The sequence below is a fragment of the Phodopus roborovskii genome, unplaced genomic scaffold, assembly GCF_943737965.1.
Source record: "Phodopus roborovskii unplaced genomic scaffold, PHOROB, whole genome shotgun sequence".
Taxonomy (NCBI): Eukaryota; Metazoa; Chordata; class Mammalia; order Rodentia; family Cricetidae; genus Phodopus; species Phodopus roborovskii.
In genome coordinates, this window is record NW_026125397.1 from 8,118,129 (window position 1) to 8,137,388 (window position 19,260).

At 41.2% G+C, this 19,260-nt stretch overlaps 2 protein-coding genes across 16 annotated transcripts in view; one reads left to right on the forward strand and one right to left on the reverse strand.

Annotated features, from left to right (window-relative positions):
* Positions 1-12,216, forward strand: part of Samd3 (sterile alpha motif domain containing 3) — a 39,144-nt gene extending 26,928 nt beyond the window's left edge. Inside the window, exons 7-10 of the mRNA XM_051175460.1 lie at positions 4,148-4,348; positions 10,540-10,711; positions 11,483-11,565; positions 11,769-12,216. Of these exons, the coding sequence (XP_051031417.1) occupies positions 4,148-4,348; positions 10,540-10,711; positions 11,483-11,565; positions 11,769-12,047 (735 nt within the window). The 3' untranslated portion in view covers positions 12,048-12,216. The remainder of the gene's footprint in view (positions 1-4,147; positions 4,349-10,539; positions 10,712-11,482; positions 11,566-11,768) is intronic.
* Positions 12,217-15,638: 3,422 nt separating this feature from the next.
* The window catches only part of L3mbtl3 (L3MBTL histone methyl-lysine binding protein 3), a 105,711-nt gene continuing 102,089 nt past the window's right edge, over positions 15,639-19,260 (reverse strand). For all 15 annotated transcript variants that reach the window (XM_051175445.1, XM_051175457.1, XM_051175455.1 and 12 more), the window contains 3 exons: positions 17,622-18,067; positions 17,318-17,380; positions 15,639-16,511 (listed from right to left, as the gene is read on the reverse strand). In XM_051175445.1, the coding sequence (XP_051031402.1) occupies positions 16,368-16,511; positions 17,318-17,380; positions 17,622-18,067 (653 nt within the window). In that variant the 3' untranslated portion in view covers positions 15,639-16,367. The remainder of the gene's footprint in view (positions 16,512-17,317; positions 17,381-17,621; positions 18,068-19,260) is intronic.

Sequence of the window (19,260 nt, forward strand, 5' to 3'; positions counted from 1 at the left end):
TAAATTGTTTTTGTAAGAAATTGTAGACATTTGACTCCCTGAACAACACTTACTGGATCTCTTCCATACTCAAAACTGCTGGATATAAATTGGTGTTTTATTGGTCCTGATTTTTATGAATTGATCATATCTTTACATATCTGCAAATGGCTCATGTTTACTTCTCCATAAAATTCCTGTTCATGTTTTTGGCCAATTTTTTTTTCCTGTGAGCTTTTTTCCTTATTTACTTTTATATTTATTTTTGTTTATGTTGTAACAAACAAAGTTGTCAATTTAATACAATTGTTGTTATCAGTCATTTCTCTTTTGATTTGATGACTTTGGAAAATCTTATCCTACCTTGAAGTGATAAAAATATTCTTCTATTTCCTTTAATTTTTCAACAGAGTTGCCTTTAATATTGAAGTCCTTAAACCATGAAGGATTCATTCTTGTTTGTAAGTAAAATAATGGTGCATACCTTTGTAAAATAGCCCCTCTCTTCCACAGGGGCCTGTGGTGCAATGCACCCTTGTTGCTCCTCTGGTTCAGTGTGTTGTCCTCCACTGCTCTAGCCATATACCTCTGCAACAACTGTGAAACATCTGGATACCTTCCCATCACTCCCTCATTCTTTTTCAGAAGAACCTTATGCTTGTATTTGAAATTGTTTTATTAGTGCATGTATGAGTTATGTGTGTGCATGTGTGTGTGTGATATGTATGTCTGCATATATGGTGTGTGCATGTCTATATGTATGTGTGTGGTGTGTGTTTTCATGTGTGTGTGTTTGTGTGTGTGTGTGTGTGCGTGTGCACGTGTGTGTGAAGGCACAAGCATGAAGGCCAGAAGACAAATCTCAGGAATTGGCTCTTTCCCGACACCTTGTAGGATCCAGGGACTCAAGGGAGGCCATCAAGTCTGTGCATCAGTTCCTGAGTCAACTAAACACCTCGAGGGCCCCCTCTTGAACTTTATATCTTTCTTTCTTTCATGAGTTTTAGAATCTGACCAACTTCCTTGTTTTTGCTTTTGATAATGATCTATTTTAAAGGATAAAAATATTTATATTTTGCTGTTTATTTATATGTATGTGTATCTGTGTCTCTCTCTGTGTGTATATGCACTTGTATGCTAGTACCCATACAAGACAGAAGGGGGCATCAGATCCCTGGAGCTGGATTTACAGTCTGTGAGTCACCTGACATAGGTTCTGGGAACCAAACTCTGGTCCTCTGAAGAAGCAGTGAGTGCTTTTAACTGAGTTATCTCTCCAGCTCTGGGTGGTTTACATATTCATGGGAATGTTGTTGAATCTGTAATTCTTTTTTGGAAAAAGATGACTTCTTACAAATTGAATCTCTCTAACTATAATGGTCAATCCACACATTTATTTATTACTGTAATTTTCTTAATGCATATCTTGTGAGTCATTTCTTTGATTTACTCCTAATTACAAGTACTTTTTTTTTTGAAATAGTGAAAATATTTTCGCTCTGAATGAAATGGCACATGCCCATAATCTCAACACTAAGAGGTCTGAAGAGTTGGAAGCCAGTCTGAGCTACATGGTAAAGATCTCTCAAAACAGAAAGTATTTTTTTTCCTAGTACATAACGTATATTGATGTTATTTTCAACAGTTTAGAAAATCTCTTCCCAGTCATAGTGTGCATCTTTTGGTGTTTTTCTTAAACAATCTCATAACCTAGGAATAGTGATAATTCTTTTCTATCTCTAGGTTTTATAACATACTTTTCTTTAAAATTTTATTGTGTGTGTGTGTGTGTGTGTGTGTAATATAACTTGTGGGACTTGACTCTCTCCTTCTAGTATGTGGATTCTGGGGTTGAACTCAAATTGTTAAACTTGCTGTTGGATGCCTTTACTCACTGAGCCAACGACTGGTACCTGTTTCTCCTTCCTTATCTCAGTGACGGCTGTTTAAGAATATACTACAGCATATTTGACATGTCTCTGATTTTAAGGGGAATCCTTTTTAAAATTTCACCATTCAAAAATGATGTTAGCTTGTGGTTTTGTTTTTTGGTTTTGTTGTTGTTGTTGTTGTTGTTCAATAACTATAGTTTTTTAAAAACTCATTGTTTTACTCTGATGAATGATTTCCCTTAGATCATAAATACATATGGAGCTATATGAGATATTCTTCAACATTATTTCAATGACCTTGTTTTTCATCTCAAGCTGGCTCATGCACTATATAATGTCCATGTATATTTAGACAGGCTAAGTACATAATGCAGCTTTTAATATATTACATGTCTCTTTGTTTTCTCAAACCTTTCCGTAGTAGTGGTCAAACCTTTCCCTAGTAGCGGCTCCCATACTGGGATTTCAGCATGATAACGAGTGAAATATTAGGAGAAATCAATCACATTTCTCTTTAGTTCCATAGTTCTCTGCTTGCAATGTCAAATGAGTGCTGCATTCCAGTGATAAGCCTGCTAGTTTTCCTGGTCCCGAGTTTGGATCGGAACTCCCCTTTCTTACTCTGTTCTTTCATATTTGAAGGTAACATCAGAGAGGCATTGGAGAATGGCTGGAGGCATTCTCCTTTTTTCTTAATTCTCTGGCAAATTTTGCATAAATTTAGAGCACTCAGCCTCAAATGTCAAGTAGAATTTAACTCTAGAATTTTTACTTTTTCTTTGTGGAAAGATTTCTCTCTTTTTATGTGAGATTGAAGAGATTTATTTCAAGCTGTTGTGATGCATTACATTTTTCTAGGAATTCGCTTGATCCATCTCTGGCTAGTCATCCTAGGCTTACTGACAGTGGAATGGGCACAAAGTTTCCTGAGTGTTGTCTCTAGTGGCTTAATATTGTCTTCTTCCCTTACAGGTAACACCTGCTTGCATCCTGGTGAGCTAGACTGCCAATTAATTTTCCTTCAGATGTAGTCAGCTGAATTCTTCAAAATTACTTTTTACAGAAAGGCTTCCTTCTTACTTTCTCAAAGCTGATTGTCTTAGATTTTTTTTTTTAACAAGGGTACATGAGATATTCTGCAGCCACTCCAAATCCACAGTGCATAATGAACAAGACTGCCACACCGATCACATACACACACACACACACACACAGAGAGAGAGAGAGAGAGAGAGAGAGAGAGAGAGAGAGAGAGAGAGAGGGAGAACAAGAAACAGTTGTTAGTTTGAATTTTGGTGGCTTGGCATGCTCAGCAACTATAAAACAGGAACTTAAGAAAAAAAAAGACAGAGCTGGGTAGACTTCTCAGGGGATAAAGTGTCTATCAAATAAACATGGAGCTGAGTTCAGTGTTCAGCATTCATGTAGATATAGAGACATGAGCCTGTAACTCTAGTCCATTGATGGGGAGGTAAAGAATAGAGGATCACTAGGCCTCCCAGTCAACCCAGCTATGCAACTGGTGAGCTGCAGGTTCAATTCAGTAAAAGCCCTTCTCTAAAAAAAAAAAAAAAAAAAAAAAAAAAAAAAAAAGAGTATGGATATTGATCAAGGAAGATACCTAGTGTCAACCTCTGACCTCCACATTCATATTCATGTGCATATATGCATACTACTACTACTACACCACACACACATACACACATACACAGGCACAAAAGAGAAAAAAAAAAGAAGCCTTAAAAACCTTAATTAAAACCCTTTCTTGTCTTCTAAGAATTAACTGCACTGCACAGAAGTAACACTGTGGTAAACTGTGAATTTTCTGGATAATCTGATTCCATGTAACTGGATAAGTGGGAATTAATATCTCTTTTCAATTTGCCAAGACCACAGGCAGCTGGAAAAATGGCGTAGAGGCTCATAGTACTTGCTGCTATTGCCAAGAACCTGGTTTCGGCGTCAGCACCCGCACTGAACAGCTCAACGGCCAGTACAGCATGGCACACACACAGACAAACAGACACACGCACAAAGTAGAAGCAAATACAATCTTTTGAAAAAAGCATAAACTATAATTCCACTGTGAGAAACGATCTAATTTGCTGTCATAAATGGCTCTCTCTTGGCTTAACCATGTTCAAGGCCAAGTGAAAAGACACACCGCAGTACACACCTTAGGGTTACGTCATAAAGAGCTGACAGTCTCTCAGACAGCCGGTGTATTCAGCTGCCTTGAAACATGAGACTAACAGGTACTTTGAAATGTTTGGCAGGAAGAATCTGTTTATTTGGATTCGGAGGTGAATGAACATATTCGCTGGTTCCAGCAAGAGTGCATGAAAACAGAGAAGGATTGGCGAGAAATTGACAGGCGGATGAGTCAAACTTTGGGAATCAGGAGAAAGATGATTGGCTGCCGAACACCTCTCAAGGACATTCTGAAGATGTTTCCTTTCCTGAAGTGCCCTTACCAGGTAAACGACTCACTAGAAGAGTCTCTGGTCTTGGTGTCACATTGGTTTTTCTCTCTCTTTCCTCTGGAGCAGTGGCCAGACAGCCTGGCAAGACACTGGGGGTGAGTCTGGGTATGGTATGAGCAGACTGTTGAGCCAGCTGGAACTGGGAAGCCCCTTCAAGACAATTAGTGCTGCTGTCTTCAGGATCAGAGTCCCCTGTAGGGCACACTATGGGGGGAGGATGGGTCTGTACTGTAGGGCATTTTGTCACATGAATAATTCCATTTTGCATGCATTTGGACAGTAAAGATGGTATGTTCAGAACATTCCCCAAGTAACAGTTTTTTTCACTATTTTATTGCTATTATTATTATTTTCTTATTTTACATACCGATCCCAGTTCCCTCTCCCTTCTTCCCATGCCCCCTGACCTCCTCTACCATTTCATCCCCCCCTTCCCCTGCCCCCCTGCACAGGGAGAGTGATGCCTTTCAGGAGGGATCTGTCAAGTCATTTGGAGTAGGGTCTAGGCCCTCCCTCCTGCCTCTAGGCTAAGAGAGTATCCCTCCATGGGGAATGTGCTCCCACAATCCTTTCGCGCACCAGGGATACATCCTGGTTCCACGGTCAGAGGTCCCTTAGACTGCCCAGGCCTTCTGAGACCCATGATCGGGGGTCAGAGTCAGTATAATGCTGGTTTCCCAACTATCAGACTGGGGTCCATGAGCTCCCCCTTGTTCAGGTCAGCTGTCTCTGGGTTTCTCCAGCCTGATCTTAACCCCTTTTGATATCACTCCTCCCTCTCTGCAATTGGATTCCAGGAGTTGGGCTCAGTGTTTAGCTATGGGTGTCTGCTTCTGCTTCCATCAGCTACTGGATGAAGGTTCTAGGATGGCATATAAGTTAGTTATCAATCTCATTATCAGGGAAGGACATTTATGGTAGCCTTTCCACCGTTGCTGAGGTTGTTAGTTAGGGTCATCCTTGTAGGTATCTGGACATTTCTCTAGAGTCAGTTTTCTCTTCGAACCTATAATGGCTCCCTCTATTGTGGTATCTCTCATTTTCAGCTCTCATCTATTCATCCCCTGACTCAATCTTCCTGGTCCCATGTGTTCTTTTCTCCTACCTTCCTCTTTCTCCTAACTCCTCCTCCACTCACTGCCCCCCACTTCCAATATGCTCAGGAGCTCTTGTTCCTTTCCTCTTCTGTGAGGGATCTTGTATGAATCTCTTAGGTTCCTCCTTGTATCCTAGTTTCTATGGTGATTCTTTAAAGAAATTAAAGAAGGTACCAGAAAATGGAAAGATCTCCCATGTTATGGATAGGTGGGATAAATATCATAAGAAACAGTTTTCTGTAATATCAAATCATTTTATAAAGGGTCTTAGTGTTTCTATTTCTAGGCTAAACCACCATAACCAAAAGCCAGTTTGGGAGAAAGGGTTTATTTGGCTTGCACTTTCACATCATAGTCTGTCACCAGGATGATGGAACCTGGAGCTGGGACCTGATGGGGAAGCCACGGAAGCACACTGCTAATTGGCGTGCACACCGTGGCTTGCTCAGTTTGCTTTCTGAGCAAGGACCACCTGTCCAAGGTGTGGCACTGTTCACAGTGAGCTGGGCCATCCCACACCAGTCATCAATCAAGGCAACGTCCTGCACAGACTTGCCTATGTGCCAGTCTGATGTGGACTGATACAGGAAGCATGAAGTGTTGTTAATTGTTAAGAGCTTGGGGCTGGTGTGGCGAGTCTAAGCATTCATACACTCGGGTGGCATCCAGAAGTTTACGCTTTGTGATTAAGAATCACCTGTAGGCTTCATTTCTCCCAGTCAAGGGCAAAACCCAAAACAAACATACCCAAATAAATGATGAAGTCTGGCAGACCAGGAGGAACAACCCGTTCTTAATTGACTGACAGTTCAAAATGTACACCCTGTAAAGGAAAACCAGCTGATGCAAACTCCCTGCTGGTGGATGGCCACGTGACACCCACACAGAGAGCAGCGTTGCTCTGGTTGCTGGGCTAGATTTCTGAGCTCATGAGTCCTGGCTATGAAAGAACCAGCACTGTATATTTGACACCAGTTTGGAGTTTAGACAGCTGTGCCCAGCCTTACCCTCACCCAGCTCATATAACCATTTGACTTGTCCTACCTATAACCCAGTCTTCCAAAGGCCCCAGTGTGGTGTGAAACATAATAGGGCCAGTGAACCTGATCTATCCTGTCTGTGGGAAATCTCAGCAGACACAGTGAATAAAATAAAATAGAAGGAAAAAGCAGATTGACGTTTGGAATGGAAAAGCACATTATTCAAAGTGAGCGCCTCACTGGGTATGCCTAACAGCATAGTGAAAACCAAAGCAAGGGTAGACCTGAAGATGACCAACAGAAATTTTCCAGTACATCTAACAAAAGCAAAGTGATTTAAGTTGTGGAGAAGGGCTTTTCCTCCTGTCATTTGTTGGGAGTTTGGTGACTGTATCTACACTGAGGACACTAGCAACGGTTACTGCTGCAGTTAGAAGAATAGAAAGACAAAGGCTAGAGAAAGCCCTGTGTACCAGTATGGTTGAGTCTGTTTATACACAGGTACACAAACAGTTGTCTGTTTTTATGTTTCTCTACCTTGTCACTTAAATGGCAAATGGGAGGTACTCAGAGGACACTACATTTGAAAATGGAATCCACAATGCCATCTTATTGGCTCTGGTGAGGAGTGAGCAGAGTCAAGGAGGAAAAATCAGGATCTAAAACTCAAAATGAAGAAGAGAAACTGCTTTTGAAACAATAATCCTTGGGTATAACGTCACTATCTAGGTTAAACAGGCAGCTGGCCAAATGTCCATGCAGAAGTCTATTTTGTGTGTGTAAGATTGTGGTGGCCTTTGTGCATGGTTACGGTAGTGACAGAGGTTTTGGTCATGTCCTGATGGGAGATGTCATTCTGTAAATATGTTTCTCATATTGGTTAATGAATAAAGCACTGTTGGCCAATAGGAAAGCAAGATAGGCGGGACTAGGAGACAAGGAGGAGAGAGGAAATAGCAAGGAGGAGTCAGCATGTAGAGACTGGGGAGACCAGATGCCGGCCCCACTCACTGGTAAGATGAGACCATGTGGAAATACTTAGATTAATAGAAATGGGTTAATACTTAAGACAGAGCTAGCTGATAAGAAACTAGTACCTGGCCAACAGCATTATATCAAATACAGCATGTCTGTATGTTATTTGGGGCTGGCGCGGTGGTGGGACCAGACCGGTGGAAAAACCTTACTCCTTACAATGTCCCTTTGATCAGTCATATATCTATGTGACATCCTCCTGTGTGCCCTCTTACCTTCTCTTTTGCTAGTGTTTGAAATATATCACTCTATTTTGATTCCAACATCATTCACAGTATATAGAACATATTCTTCAACATAGTTCTAGGAGAAAGGCTACAGCAGTAACATTTCTGTAGCAAGAGGCACATTTTGGGGTTGAAATTTTAGTTTCTAAATGGCATTTTTTTTTTCAATAGAAAGAACCAGAGACTTTGAGGGACATTGTGGACTCTATGGCTAAGAAACACACAACACTTTCTCTCTCTCTCTCTCTCTCTATATATATATATATATGTGTGTGTGTGTGTGTGTGTGTGTGTGTGTGTGTATTATGATAAGCCTTAAATATTGTCAAATGCACAACTAAGTAAATGTTCACCAACTATTGAACTATGTTAAGAGGACATAGCCTACTGGCAAAATCCAGAAAACATAAAATTATATAAATATTCTGAGGACCACATTTATAACCCTTTGAGGGGAATAGGAATTTATTAGTATGTTGTGTTACAAATAAGTAAATGAATATAGAGGAAGAGAAAATTCTACCCCATTGTAAGTAGAGTGCCAACTAACACAGTTACAAAAGTCTGCTAAGCCAAATGCCACTTGGCAGTAAACACAGTGGTATTTGCATCAATGGCTATTAAATCTGGGAGATAAAGTTACATGAACTAGCCAGGTGTTCTGTGGCTTGCCTATAATCCCTGCACTTGGGAGGCAGAGGCAGATTGGGCTACAGAGTAAGTTCCAAGTCATTCTGGGATCCATAGGCTTCTTAGCCAATCCTTGTGTCAAATATCCATATAAAAGATAGTTATTCTCAATATATCTTCTTATAAAATTCAACATAGTTCAGACAATGAGAAGTGGAAAGCTGGTAGATTCCAACTTAATCAAGTGATAAAAGTTAGTATCTTCAATGTAGCAACAAATTCCCATTTATTAGTGCTCCGATCCAGTGACAAATATAAGCATTTATTACCCCACATGCATAAACTCTGGGGAAATATCACACAAACTTGGAGGAAGGGTCTACATAGTGATGGACCACTTTTCAAAACTGAAATCTAGCAATTATTTGGGCAAGAGATATGGCTTGAGCCATGAATTTTACATCTCACAAGTGATGCTGGATCTAGAAAGAATATGACTGAAACCACTGGCAAATATGGATGAGACAGTAAATTAGATTCCCCAATTGTAAGTGTCTTAGTCCTTAGGAAGTTCACAAAGGAAAATTCAGAGGCATCCTACCTACAGCTTATTGTCAAATGTGTCTTCAGGAAGGGCATCTGTAAATTCTACTTATTTAAACTTCAATATCAACCTGAAATTATCTCAAAATAAAGGAAAAACACAAACAAAAGCAAAAAGCAAAAAACAAAATCCCCAAAAACCTTAGTTCCTGGGCCCAGGGATATGACAGATTTGACTTTTAACAGTTGCTTTCCTGCCTGACTGGTATGAGCCCTTTCCTAAGGACCTGTACCTCACTGAGAGCTGCCTCACAAGAGCCATGGTCCCTTGATGAGGATGAGCTTCTTTGAATGACTTAGCTTTCAGACAGAACCCTTGGTCAATTTATGGTTTACCAAAATATTTAAGGAACTGTGAGGTCCCATGGGTAATGTTAAATGCTACAATTTTAGGGACAGTGGTGACTAAATTAACTGGTGTAGTTAACTAGGGGTCTGATGGCTTCCTTCTGTCAACACAGGAGGAGTGGCAGTAGGGGTGGAATCCTCTGGGAGTCCAAATTTAGAACATTCTGGGAAATGTAGGGAAAAGTAGTTTGGAGTCAAGGGGCTTCTGTTGGGTTTGCTTTAACTTGGAGCTCAACTCTTGCACGTGTATGTAGTTTGACTCATCTTACCGTCTCTAAAACACTCTCAAGACGGTCTTTTTCAAGAGTAGGTTCCTGTTTAACTCTCCTAGCATGGTTTCTGTTGCTGTGATAACACTGACCCAAAACAACTTGGTTTATTTGGCTAATAGTTTACATACTCCATCATCAGGAAAAGCCAAGGCAGGAACCTGGAGGCAGGAACTGAAGTAGAAACCATGGCAGAGTGCAGCTTACTGGCTGGCTTCCCTGATGTGCCTTTCTTACACAGTCCGGTCAGGTGCAATCTAGGCCCTCCCATATTAATTAGCAATTAAGACGATGACCATAGACATCCCCACTGTCCAATCTAATAGAGGCTAATTCTCAATTGAGAGTCTCTCTTCCCAGTCATGTCTAGATTTATGTCAAGTTAAGTGAACTGTAACAGTAACAATGTACTTTATGTAAAGAAATGTGTCTAGAATTCTAGTTATGTGATCCGAACAGCCAGTATATGTGTGTATTCACTTTTTATGATCCTTATTTAGTAGAATTTGTATCTAAAATTTTAATTTGTAATTGTCCTTATTTTCAATTCTAGCATCGGAAAACATCTAATTCCTTAAGAAAGAACTAAAGGAAGAAAAGTTTCCTGAAGGTTTTGTTTGTTTTGTTTTGTTTTTCAAGACAAGATTTTTCTATGTAGTCCTGGCTGTCCTAGAGTAGATCTGTAGACAAGGTTAACCTTGAACTCAGAGATCCACTTGTCTTGCCTCCCGAGCACTGGGACTTAAGGCATGTGCTACCATACCGGTCTCTAAAGTTTTAATTCTGTATCCATTATTTGTTTTGTTATCTGTTTCAGACTTTCATTCTTTTTCTCCTTTTCCTGCATCCACTACGCTAAGCTACCAAAAACTCAGCTATACATTCCAATTCATTTGTGAACGCTTAACAAAATGTTAATGAGACATCTACTCCCTTATATTCTGAACACTAGTAACCATTATGTGTGCCTGACATATGTGTTTCTTTCCTCTACAGATGTTCCGAGAAGTCCAACTTCTTACAAAAGCAGATATTTATGAGAAAACAAAGCATATTCTGGAAACCTACTCGGAAAATGTACTGACTACCTTTTCAGTGGTGGACCACCCAATCCATTCTGCACTGCAGGAGAAGATGAAACACTGCACAGATGAGGGAGTGCTGAAGAGTCAGTAAAGCCCAGGGGTGGAGGGTCTCAGCCATTTCTGCAGCCACAGACAGAGTGCTCCATTGCAATCAGTAAAAGTCAGTGAGATGGAAAACAGCTTAGAGAGAGAGAAAAGCCTGGGTTAAAAAAGTACACTCAATATTAGAACGTTGTATTACGGGCACTAGTACCCTTTAATCTTACAAGACATACCATAAGGCCAAACACATTAATCCTCTTGGCAAATGGGCACAGCCCAGAACTTTGGCTTCTGTTGGCCATGACCTAGAGGGTAAACCTTTGTTTACCCTCTTTGTTAAAAATGGTTGTGAAGAGTGGGGAGGTGATCAGGGTAGCTGTGCTAGTGAGGATGGGAGTTCTGGACCCCAGAACCCTTGTAAAAGCTGGGCAGGTGTGCTGGCCATCTGCAATCCCAGCACTTGGGAGGCAGAGACAGGATTCTGAGGCAAGCTGCCTAACAGGACTAACTGAATGTGCATGCTCCAGGTGGAACAGGAGACCCTGCTTCAGTAAATAAGTGGAGGAAGACACTGGGTGTCAACTCTGGGTATCCACATGCACTTGAGTGCACACCCACACACGTAAAGAAGCAAACACATATGTACACAGACCACACATACACATGCAAAAAAAAAAATTGGCTGTGAAATACTTGAGGAGATTTGCTTTTCACACTGGTAGGTAGTGATAATTTAATAGAAAGCAAACCCCACATCTACACGATAGCTGTTCTTACCCATTTCTTTTACTTGGACATGCTTACTCTGACAGATATGAAGATGACCGCCACATGTTTACTCCTCCCAGATGTTTTTGGAGATGATCCCAGCCTTTTTGTTGCTGTGAATGAGAAGGTATGCAGTATATTTTGGCCATTCATTTTATACCTTGGTATTACCGGTAAAGTCAGTAGTATATTCAAGTCATTTTATCATATTACCATTAGGCTATCTTGTAACTAGCTCGTTTACTGCAATATTGTGTGATATTCAGGCATGCTTTATCATTTAGCTGTTTTACATACCAGTGGGTAGTGATGTCATTCCTCTTTTTTTAGGTACACACATCCACCCCGGTGTTGGGAGTTAAAAACCCCTTCCACATCAATGGCTGTGAGTTTTCTCTGTATCTGAACAAAGAGATGTTTGCCAAGGTGGATGACTGCGTCACAGCTCTGGCCTCTTTGGTGGCTGCTTTTCATGTGTTTGGGATTGAGTGTCCAAGAAGACTGTCCCAAACCTTTAATTTCCTGGAGACGATGATCTTTGATGTGCAGAGTCCCTGTTTTCCATTCTTGAAAGAAAAGGAAATTAGATCTCAACCTCCTATCACTTAAGATTATCCAAATTAACCTCCAGGGTGGCTGAAGCTTCATAAACAATTGCAGATTGATTTAGGGTTGCCTCAGAGGTAGGGATTGGAAAAATCATGTTATCTCAAGTGTCAGTGAATTTTTGAGGCTTCTGTCCTTAACTTGGATACTTAAGCTCTTTGTTACGGTTGATAATAAACTACTATTTAAAAGCTTTGAATTTGATCTGAGTTCATAGGTATTCTATGGTCAAGGTTCCATGTTCAGGAGTGTCAGTTTTTAAAAGACATTATCAGATAAAATCATCCCAATTAGCGTCTGACCCTGAATTTAACTTAGTGTGATGCTTGAAAATCCATGAGTTGGACAGTGGCCTCTTCAGTCACTTTGATTAGAACCCTGATTGGAAACATATTGAACTTTAATGTTTTAAAAAGAGGCACATACTCCTTGGTTTCCTTACCTAGCTGGCCTGCCTGGTCTGATACGATTTGGGTTCCTTCTATCAATATTGAGCAGGAGGACAGTGGCAGTCCTGAGGCAGCCTCTTTGGTAAGCCGTTTTGTGGCACAGGGTGGGCATGGGTATCTATCTTCCATGGCTCCTTCCTTACAAGCTCAGCCCATGCTCAATGGTCACACTGGAAATTTATTTGTTCACTCATAATAATGGTGAGACAGTACTTCTGGGATCTTGCATAAGCAAACACTTTAAAATAATAGCTTAAGGTGTGCCTTGATAGTATCATCAGATAGCACGCTAATTCCTAATTGGAAAGATCGGGGGAGGTCACCCTAGATATTGCAGAGATTTTAATGTGTTAATCATTGCAACATATTCAAGGAAGAATTTTCTGGATTATTTCATCAAATGAACTTTTTAAAATTGCTGAAATTTTTATTATTTTTTCTTTGAGTAACTTCCTTGCAAACTTTTATTACTCAAATCCATTGATTAAAATTCCACAATTGGATGGGATGGGGGTTGGTGGGGGTAACAGGGGAGGGGGGGAGGGTGCAAGAACTGGGATTGACATGTAAAACAAGCTTGTTTCAAATTTAAATTAAAGAAAATTATTTAAAAACAAAATCCCACAATCTGCCTTAATTCTGAGTTTACTAATTTCTTAAGTCCTTCTTTCCTTAGAGAGAAGCTGAGTGTCACTGTCCTCAGGCTGGGCAGAGACCGGGTAGGGTTTGGGACAGCTGGGCTCTAAAGGAAAGTGTTGGCATGGGGAGAGACATGTGATTGCCTTTCTCCAGGTGTCTCTCTCTGAGCGTGGTTGGTACCAGCACTTGGGAAACATTCAACTTTGCTTTACTTAGATACGCTGCTTTCTCTGGGGTGTGAGTCCGCTGAGTGTAGGAGGCATGAATGCAGTCTGTGGTCAACGTGGGCCCGTAGACAGGGCAGACAGGTTTCACTGGCCCCTGCACATTGCTCCAAATCTTTCAGAAGCGCACGGACAGTCCCAGTGCACCTTGCCCACACAGCCTTCCCTTTTGTCTCGTCCTAAGCCTGCTTCTATTCCAGGGATGCCTTAGCACCAGCCCTCCTAGCCCTCCCTCCTTTAGCACCTAGACCATATTGTAGTGATGCAAAGTGAAAGATCACACGGTTGACCACAATGAATCCTATGCCACCCAAGAAGGTTCTGTGCTTTCTTTTCCTCCAACAGAAAGGCATACTGCTAAGGAGTGAAATCTTTTGTTCTTGTTTTGTTTTTCCAGACAGGGTTTCTCTGCGTAGCCCTGAGTACAATCTTTAATAACATTTTAAAAAATCTCCTTCATTGTAACATACACTTTAAATTAGAAAGGAAAAATACTTCTCAGTGTGGATGAAAACTACTTGGGCTGAAAATGTGATTTTTGAAAAAATTATTTTAATACCTATCCTACCATCTAATAGTCAATGTTACAGTCCTTAGACTGCTATGTTGTCCCCCGTCATACACACTTTCTCTGTGTGGTATGTGCACTTGTTCGTATGTGTCTGTGTGTGCCAGAAGTGTCTCCTGTATTCCCGTGTCTTCCTGCCCAGCTAGCTACTCTCTCCACCCCACTTCTCCTTAAAAACAAAGAAACAAGTATGGGTGTTTGCCTGCATGGAAGTCTGTATACCATGTATGTGCCTAATGCCTGTGCAGGCCAGAAGAGGGGGCTGGATCCCCTGGGAATGGAGTTAAGGCTGGCTGAGATCCAAGTGTCCCTGCCCATCAGCTTCCTTCCCTAGCCCCACTACCTTAGGCTCTTTTGAGGCATGGTCTCTAACTAAACTTGAACTTCATAAATTAGGTTAGGCTACCTGCCAATGAGCTTCAGGGATCCACCTGCCTTTGCTTCCACAGCCCTGGGGTTACAAATGTGCCCGGTTTCTACCCGGGTGCTGGGACTCCAAACTCAGGTCCTTCCTCATGCTATTGTAACAGGCACTTCAGCATCCAGGCAGCTCCCAGTCCTGTGGCATCTTTAGTGTTGCTGCTGTTGCTTATTTGTTATTGCTTTGTAGTGGAGCAGATCAAGCCCAGCGTCTTGTAAGTGCCAGGTAAGTGTTCAAATATATACCCAAGCCTTACGTAACTTTTCTTAGATATGATATTATTCTTGTTTTCCCCTACCTCTCCTATTTAATAACCTCCTTAAAAATCATACATATGTAAAAGGAATCTGTAATTAAGATTTTATTTCATTCATATCACATGTAACAAGTGCAAGTTAATGTACAAATACTGAACACAACAAAAAAGGGAAAAATAACAATAAAAAGCTTATTTAGCAGATTCATGCAAAGAAATGAAATGGACACTGCAGATGTCACGGACCCTGTTTGACCTTGAATCATGACAAATGCAAAGGACTGATAATAAACTCCTACCATGGCACATCAAAGGAAGTCCTACCTCAGAAACACACCGAAGAGTTACGGAAAGAGGTGGGACTCTCCCCAGAGTTCCGACAGCATGCTACTTAACTTCCTATTTTTAAAGCAGTCCTTGAACAAATGTCTAATTCTGGAATTAGAAAGCACATCAAAAGACTGACAAAATAATTTACCTTTCCCCTAGAAGTGCATGCTTACAAAAGGAACACCGCCAGCTATGAATTTATAAATAACCCAGGGCTTTCATTTAAAGTGCATCCAGATGCTTAAAAATCAAGGCAAAATATTTCATAGGAAAAGGAATCTTTCCACATTGGAGGTTCCCTAATAATGGCTTTGGGAACCGCTTCCTCGACCTGTGAGCATGGGGAATTTTGGGATCTGCTGGTGTTACGACGTCACACCAGGTCTGTGCAGTAGCACCCACGCCCTGCTTCCCCCCACCCCCCACTCTGAGGAAATCCCCTGGGTCTAGGGGATCTGTGAGACTGATGGGAACTCTTGAACCATTAGTGTTGCCATCAACAGAAAGAGTCCTTTTCTGTAAAGCACCAGTTACCTCCATGTCATTTACAGAGATGCACACAATAATCTCCTAAATGAAGCTCCTGATCCACATCCCCTGGAATGTAACCACATAATCCTCCTCCGGTACCCACTGCTGCAAACACACGGGCACCATGATGTACACAACTGATTCCGCCCAGATATGCTATTTCATTCAAACCTAAGTAGGTTTATATATTTTATTTCACAATTTCTGTTCTTTTATATACATTTTTTTTTTTTTTTGGTAATAACAGTAAAGATGCTGGTGAAAAGCAATTTGTTTAACAATTCATAATGCGTGCAAAAGTAAAAACACGGATTCAAAGAAAGGTAGTATTTACAGTTTTTCAGTCCCAACAAAGGATGACACACAGTTAGGCAATATTGTGACTCGCAGAGTTACACTTGGCTAATGCTGCAATTCCAAATATGGCACAGGGCGAACACGACTGACAGGAGTCCCAGGCTAAACTCAGCCAGGTTTCAACGGATTTGGTTTTGGTTGAAATTCAGTTATATAAAAAGGTTTCTGAAAGTATTGAAAAACAGAAAGTGTACATGAAAGAGAATCCAACAATGTTTACAAAATGCCAAAAGTTCTTATTTTGCCCCCCCATCCATAAATAATGAAGCCCCCCTTTCCCCACCCTCCTCCCACCTCCAAAAGATTTACAAAGGTAAGTTTAGCTCAGTGAGCAGAACTGAAAGATGACCGTTGCTGGACAGCGCTGGACAGCCCAGGCCTTTCCTAAGAATGCATATGCAGTCTGGAGGGACGGATGGAATCCCATACATAGTGCTGCTCTTGTGAGTCCTGGAGACTTCTCTCTCAGGAGCTAGAACCATCCTTGTGCTTTGAATAAACGTGATGAGCATTAAAGCGGAAGCTGATGGTACCCAAATTCAACATCTTCACAGTTCATTGTGGGAATTCTTCTCTGCCGCTTTAAACATCAGGATAGAATTGAAAATTTTGAGAGCTGGGCCCAGCTTAATGCTCATAATTTTCACAATGTCTGTTTGGGTCATGAGCAAAAACGCTTCTCCATCAATTTGCTGAAATAAAGGAAGGAAAAAAAGAAAACACAAAAGCATACAGATTAACCAGATGAATTGTTGTGGGGATATCCAAAGCAATGTGCTGTACTATAAGCTGACTTCACAGCAGTCTTAAGAAGGCATATACCATAGATCATGAATGACGAATATTGGGGTGTGAGTGAGATCAGGTCGGGGTGGACAGGGAGATGAGGGGACCCCGTGAGGGAAGGCATTAGCCAAAAAAAGTATATGTAAAATGCCATAAGGAAGCCTGTTACTTTGGACACTAATTTGAATAAATACTTTTTCAAAAGATAATCTCAGGGTAGACGGTAATAAATCCCTGTTCTTACACATATTACTGAGACATAGGTAAGGCTGCTCCTGGCTATAGCAGTAGTATTTATTCTGACCATCAGATGGAGTCAGTCTTGATACTGTTAGGATGATGTATGAAACTTAAGTAATGAGAAAAAATAACCTCTCCATAGTAAAGCACTGCTAATTTCTTGCTGTGATTTATTTCTGTGCTATAAACTATGTAAGAACATGCTATTCAGTGTTGTGGGGAGTTTTATAATGAGCCTATCGCTACTGTGCCCGATCATGAAATGCTTCGTATAAGCTTTCCTTTGGATCTCATCTTCTATAATACATTTTATTCCAGCGGTCAGTGCCGCTTGTAATGCAACTACACACCAATTGTCTACTTTGATAGCACCCATCTCTTCCCGACTGCTAATTTAACACATATGTCCACTGATGCATCTCCGCGATTTGACACCATTAAGAAACGTATTGCAATATGGTGGAACACTTACTTCATCCTTAAACACCTTTCCGTGTTCTTCACACCCAGGCAAGCTCTGAATGAATTCTGACACCTGTCAAAAACAACATCAAGATTCCAAGTTTTTAATAAAAACAAAAAAGAAGTTGGGAACCAAATGCTGCAGCTTCAAAAAACATTTGAAACATATAGCTTAGGGGGTTCCCTCAAAACAAATTTTCTCTAATCTCTCCGAAAGACCAGATATTACCCAATCAATGCATCTATCACTCATGATGCCAATATCCGTGTAGACCACACAAGATAACAAAATGAAATAATGAAAGTGAACAAACCTCATCTGTGCTCCACTTGGAAACTCTACTGGCAGGGATTCCAGCAACGGTCGGAAGAAGCTTGCTTTGCTGCTCCCAGCGCAAGGGCAGGCAAGGAATTGGGGGCTTAAAGGAGAGAAAGACAGCTGACCTCCGCTGAGCCTGCTGGGCCTGCTGGGCCTGAGGAGTGGGCTGAGGCTGCTGGGCCTGCGGGGTCTGCTGAGCTTGCGGAGTCTGTTGAGGCAGCTGGGCCTGCTGAGGCTGTAGAGTCGGTTGAGCCTGTTGAAGCTGCTGAGGAGGCTGGGCCTGCTGAGGCTGCTGGGTCTGTTGAGCCTTCAGTGTCTGCTGAGGCAGCTGTGCTTGTGGAGGCTGCTGGGCAGGCTGAGCCTGCTGTACTTGCTGTACTGGTTGAGCCTGCTGTACCTGCTGAGCCTGTTGTATAGTGTGGGTAGGCTCCTCCCGAACAACTGGTCAATGGGAAAAAAAGAAAAGAAGATCTGTATCTGAAAGGCAGTAGGACAGCCCCACATGCCAGGCATCCCACCAGATAATGACATCAGGGAGGTGGATATGGGTATCAGGTGTTGCTCAATGGTACTTTTCTTTTTCTTTTCTTTCTTTCTTTCTTTAAGGTTTTATTTATTGTGTGTACAGCTACCTCTCCAGCCCCCTCAATGGCGCTTCCCAACAGAACTCCCTCTTTCAGAGAGTCTGTCTCTTCCCCTATGCTTTAGATGACACAATGGCAGCAGTTGGCAATCTACAGCTGTTGCAATTTGTTCACAGATGGTTGCTTCTCCTGACTTGTCCCAGCTAAGTTACTTATCACAGTGATACATACATAGCCATCGACTTTTTTTTAAAGGAGATAAGAAACTATTGAAGTTCAAGGCCAGCCTGGTCTACAGAGCTAGTTCCAGGACAGCCTATCTCGAAAATCAACAAACAAACAAACAACAACAACAACAAAAAAAACAATTGCAATGAAAGTTCACCAAGTAGAGAGGAAGCCCGCTGAATGATGGAAAATATCTATACAGACAGAACTACAAACAAAGACAAAAACAAGAACCAAACAAGGAAACAAAAGTCCAATTAATAAATGTACAAATGAAATGAACAGACAACTCACAAATGAGTAAATATAATAGCCAATAAACATATGAAAATGCTCAAACTAACCTCACTAGCCATCAAAAAAAGACAAATCAAAAATACACTGAGATTTCATCTGGATCTACTCAGAGTGTCAGTCATTAAGGGGGAAAAAAAATGCAGGCATAGAGCAGACAAAAGGAAACCCTCAGACCCCACTGGTGGGAATCAGCTCAATGCCTATTGACCTAGTATGGACGTTTCTTAAAGAACTATGACCCGGGTCTCCCTGCCTTTTACTGAAGGACATTCAGTGAACACATTAGAGGCATTGCACATCAATGTTCACAGCAAAACTATTTACAATCGCTAACTTATGGAACCAATCTAGGTGTCCAACATCAAAGGAGGGGCTAAAGAAAATGTGGTGTATATGCCTGATGGTAATTATTTCAGCCCTCAGGAAGAATAATGTTTTGTTATTTGTTAGAAGATGGATGCAAAAGGCACAATCACAGATATTATGATACCTCTCTCCATGCTTTATTGAATCTAGGTCTTGGGT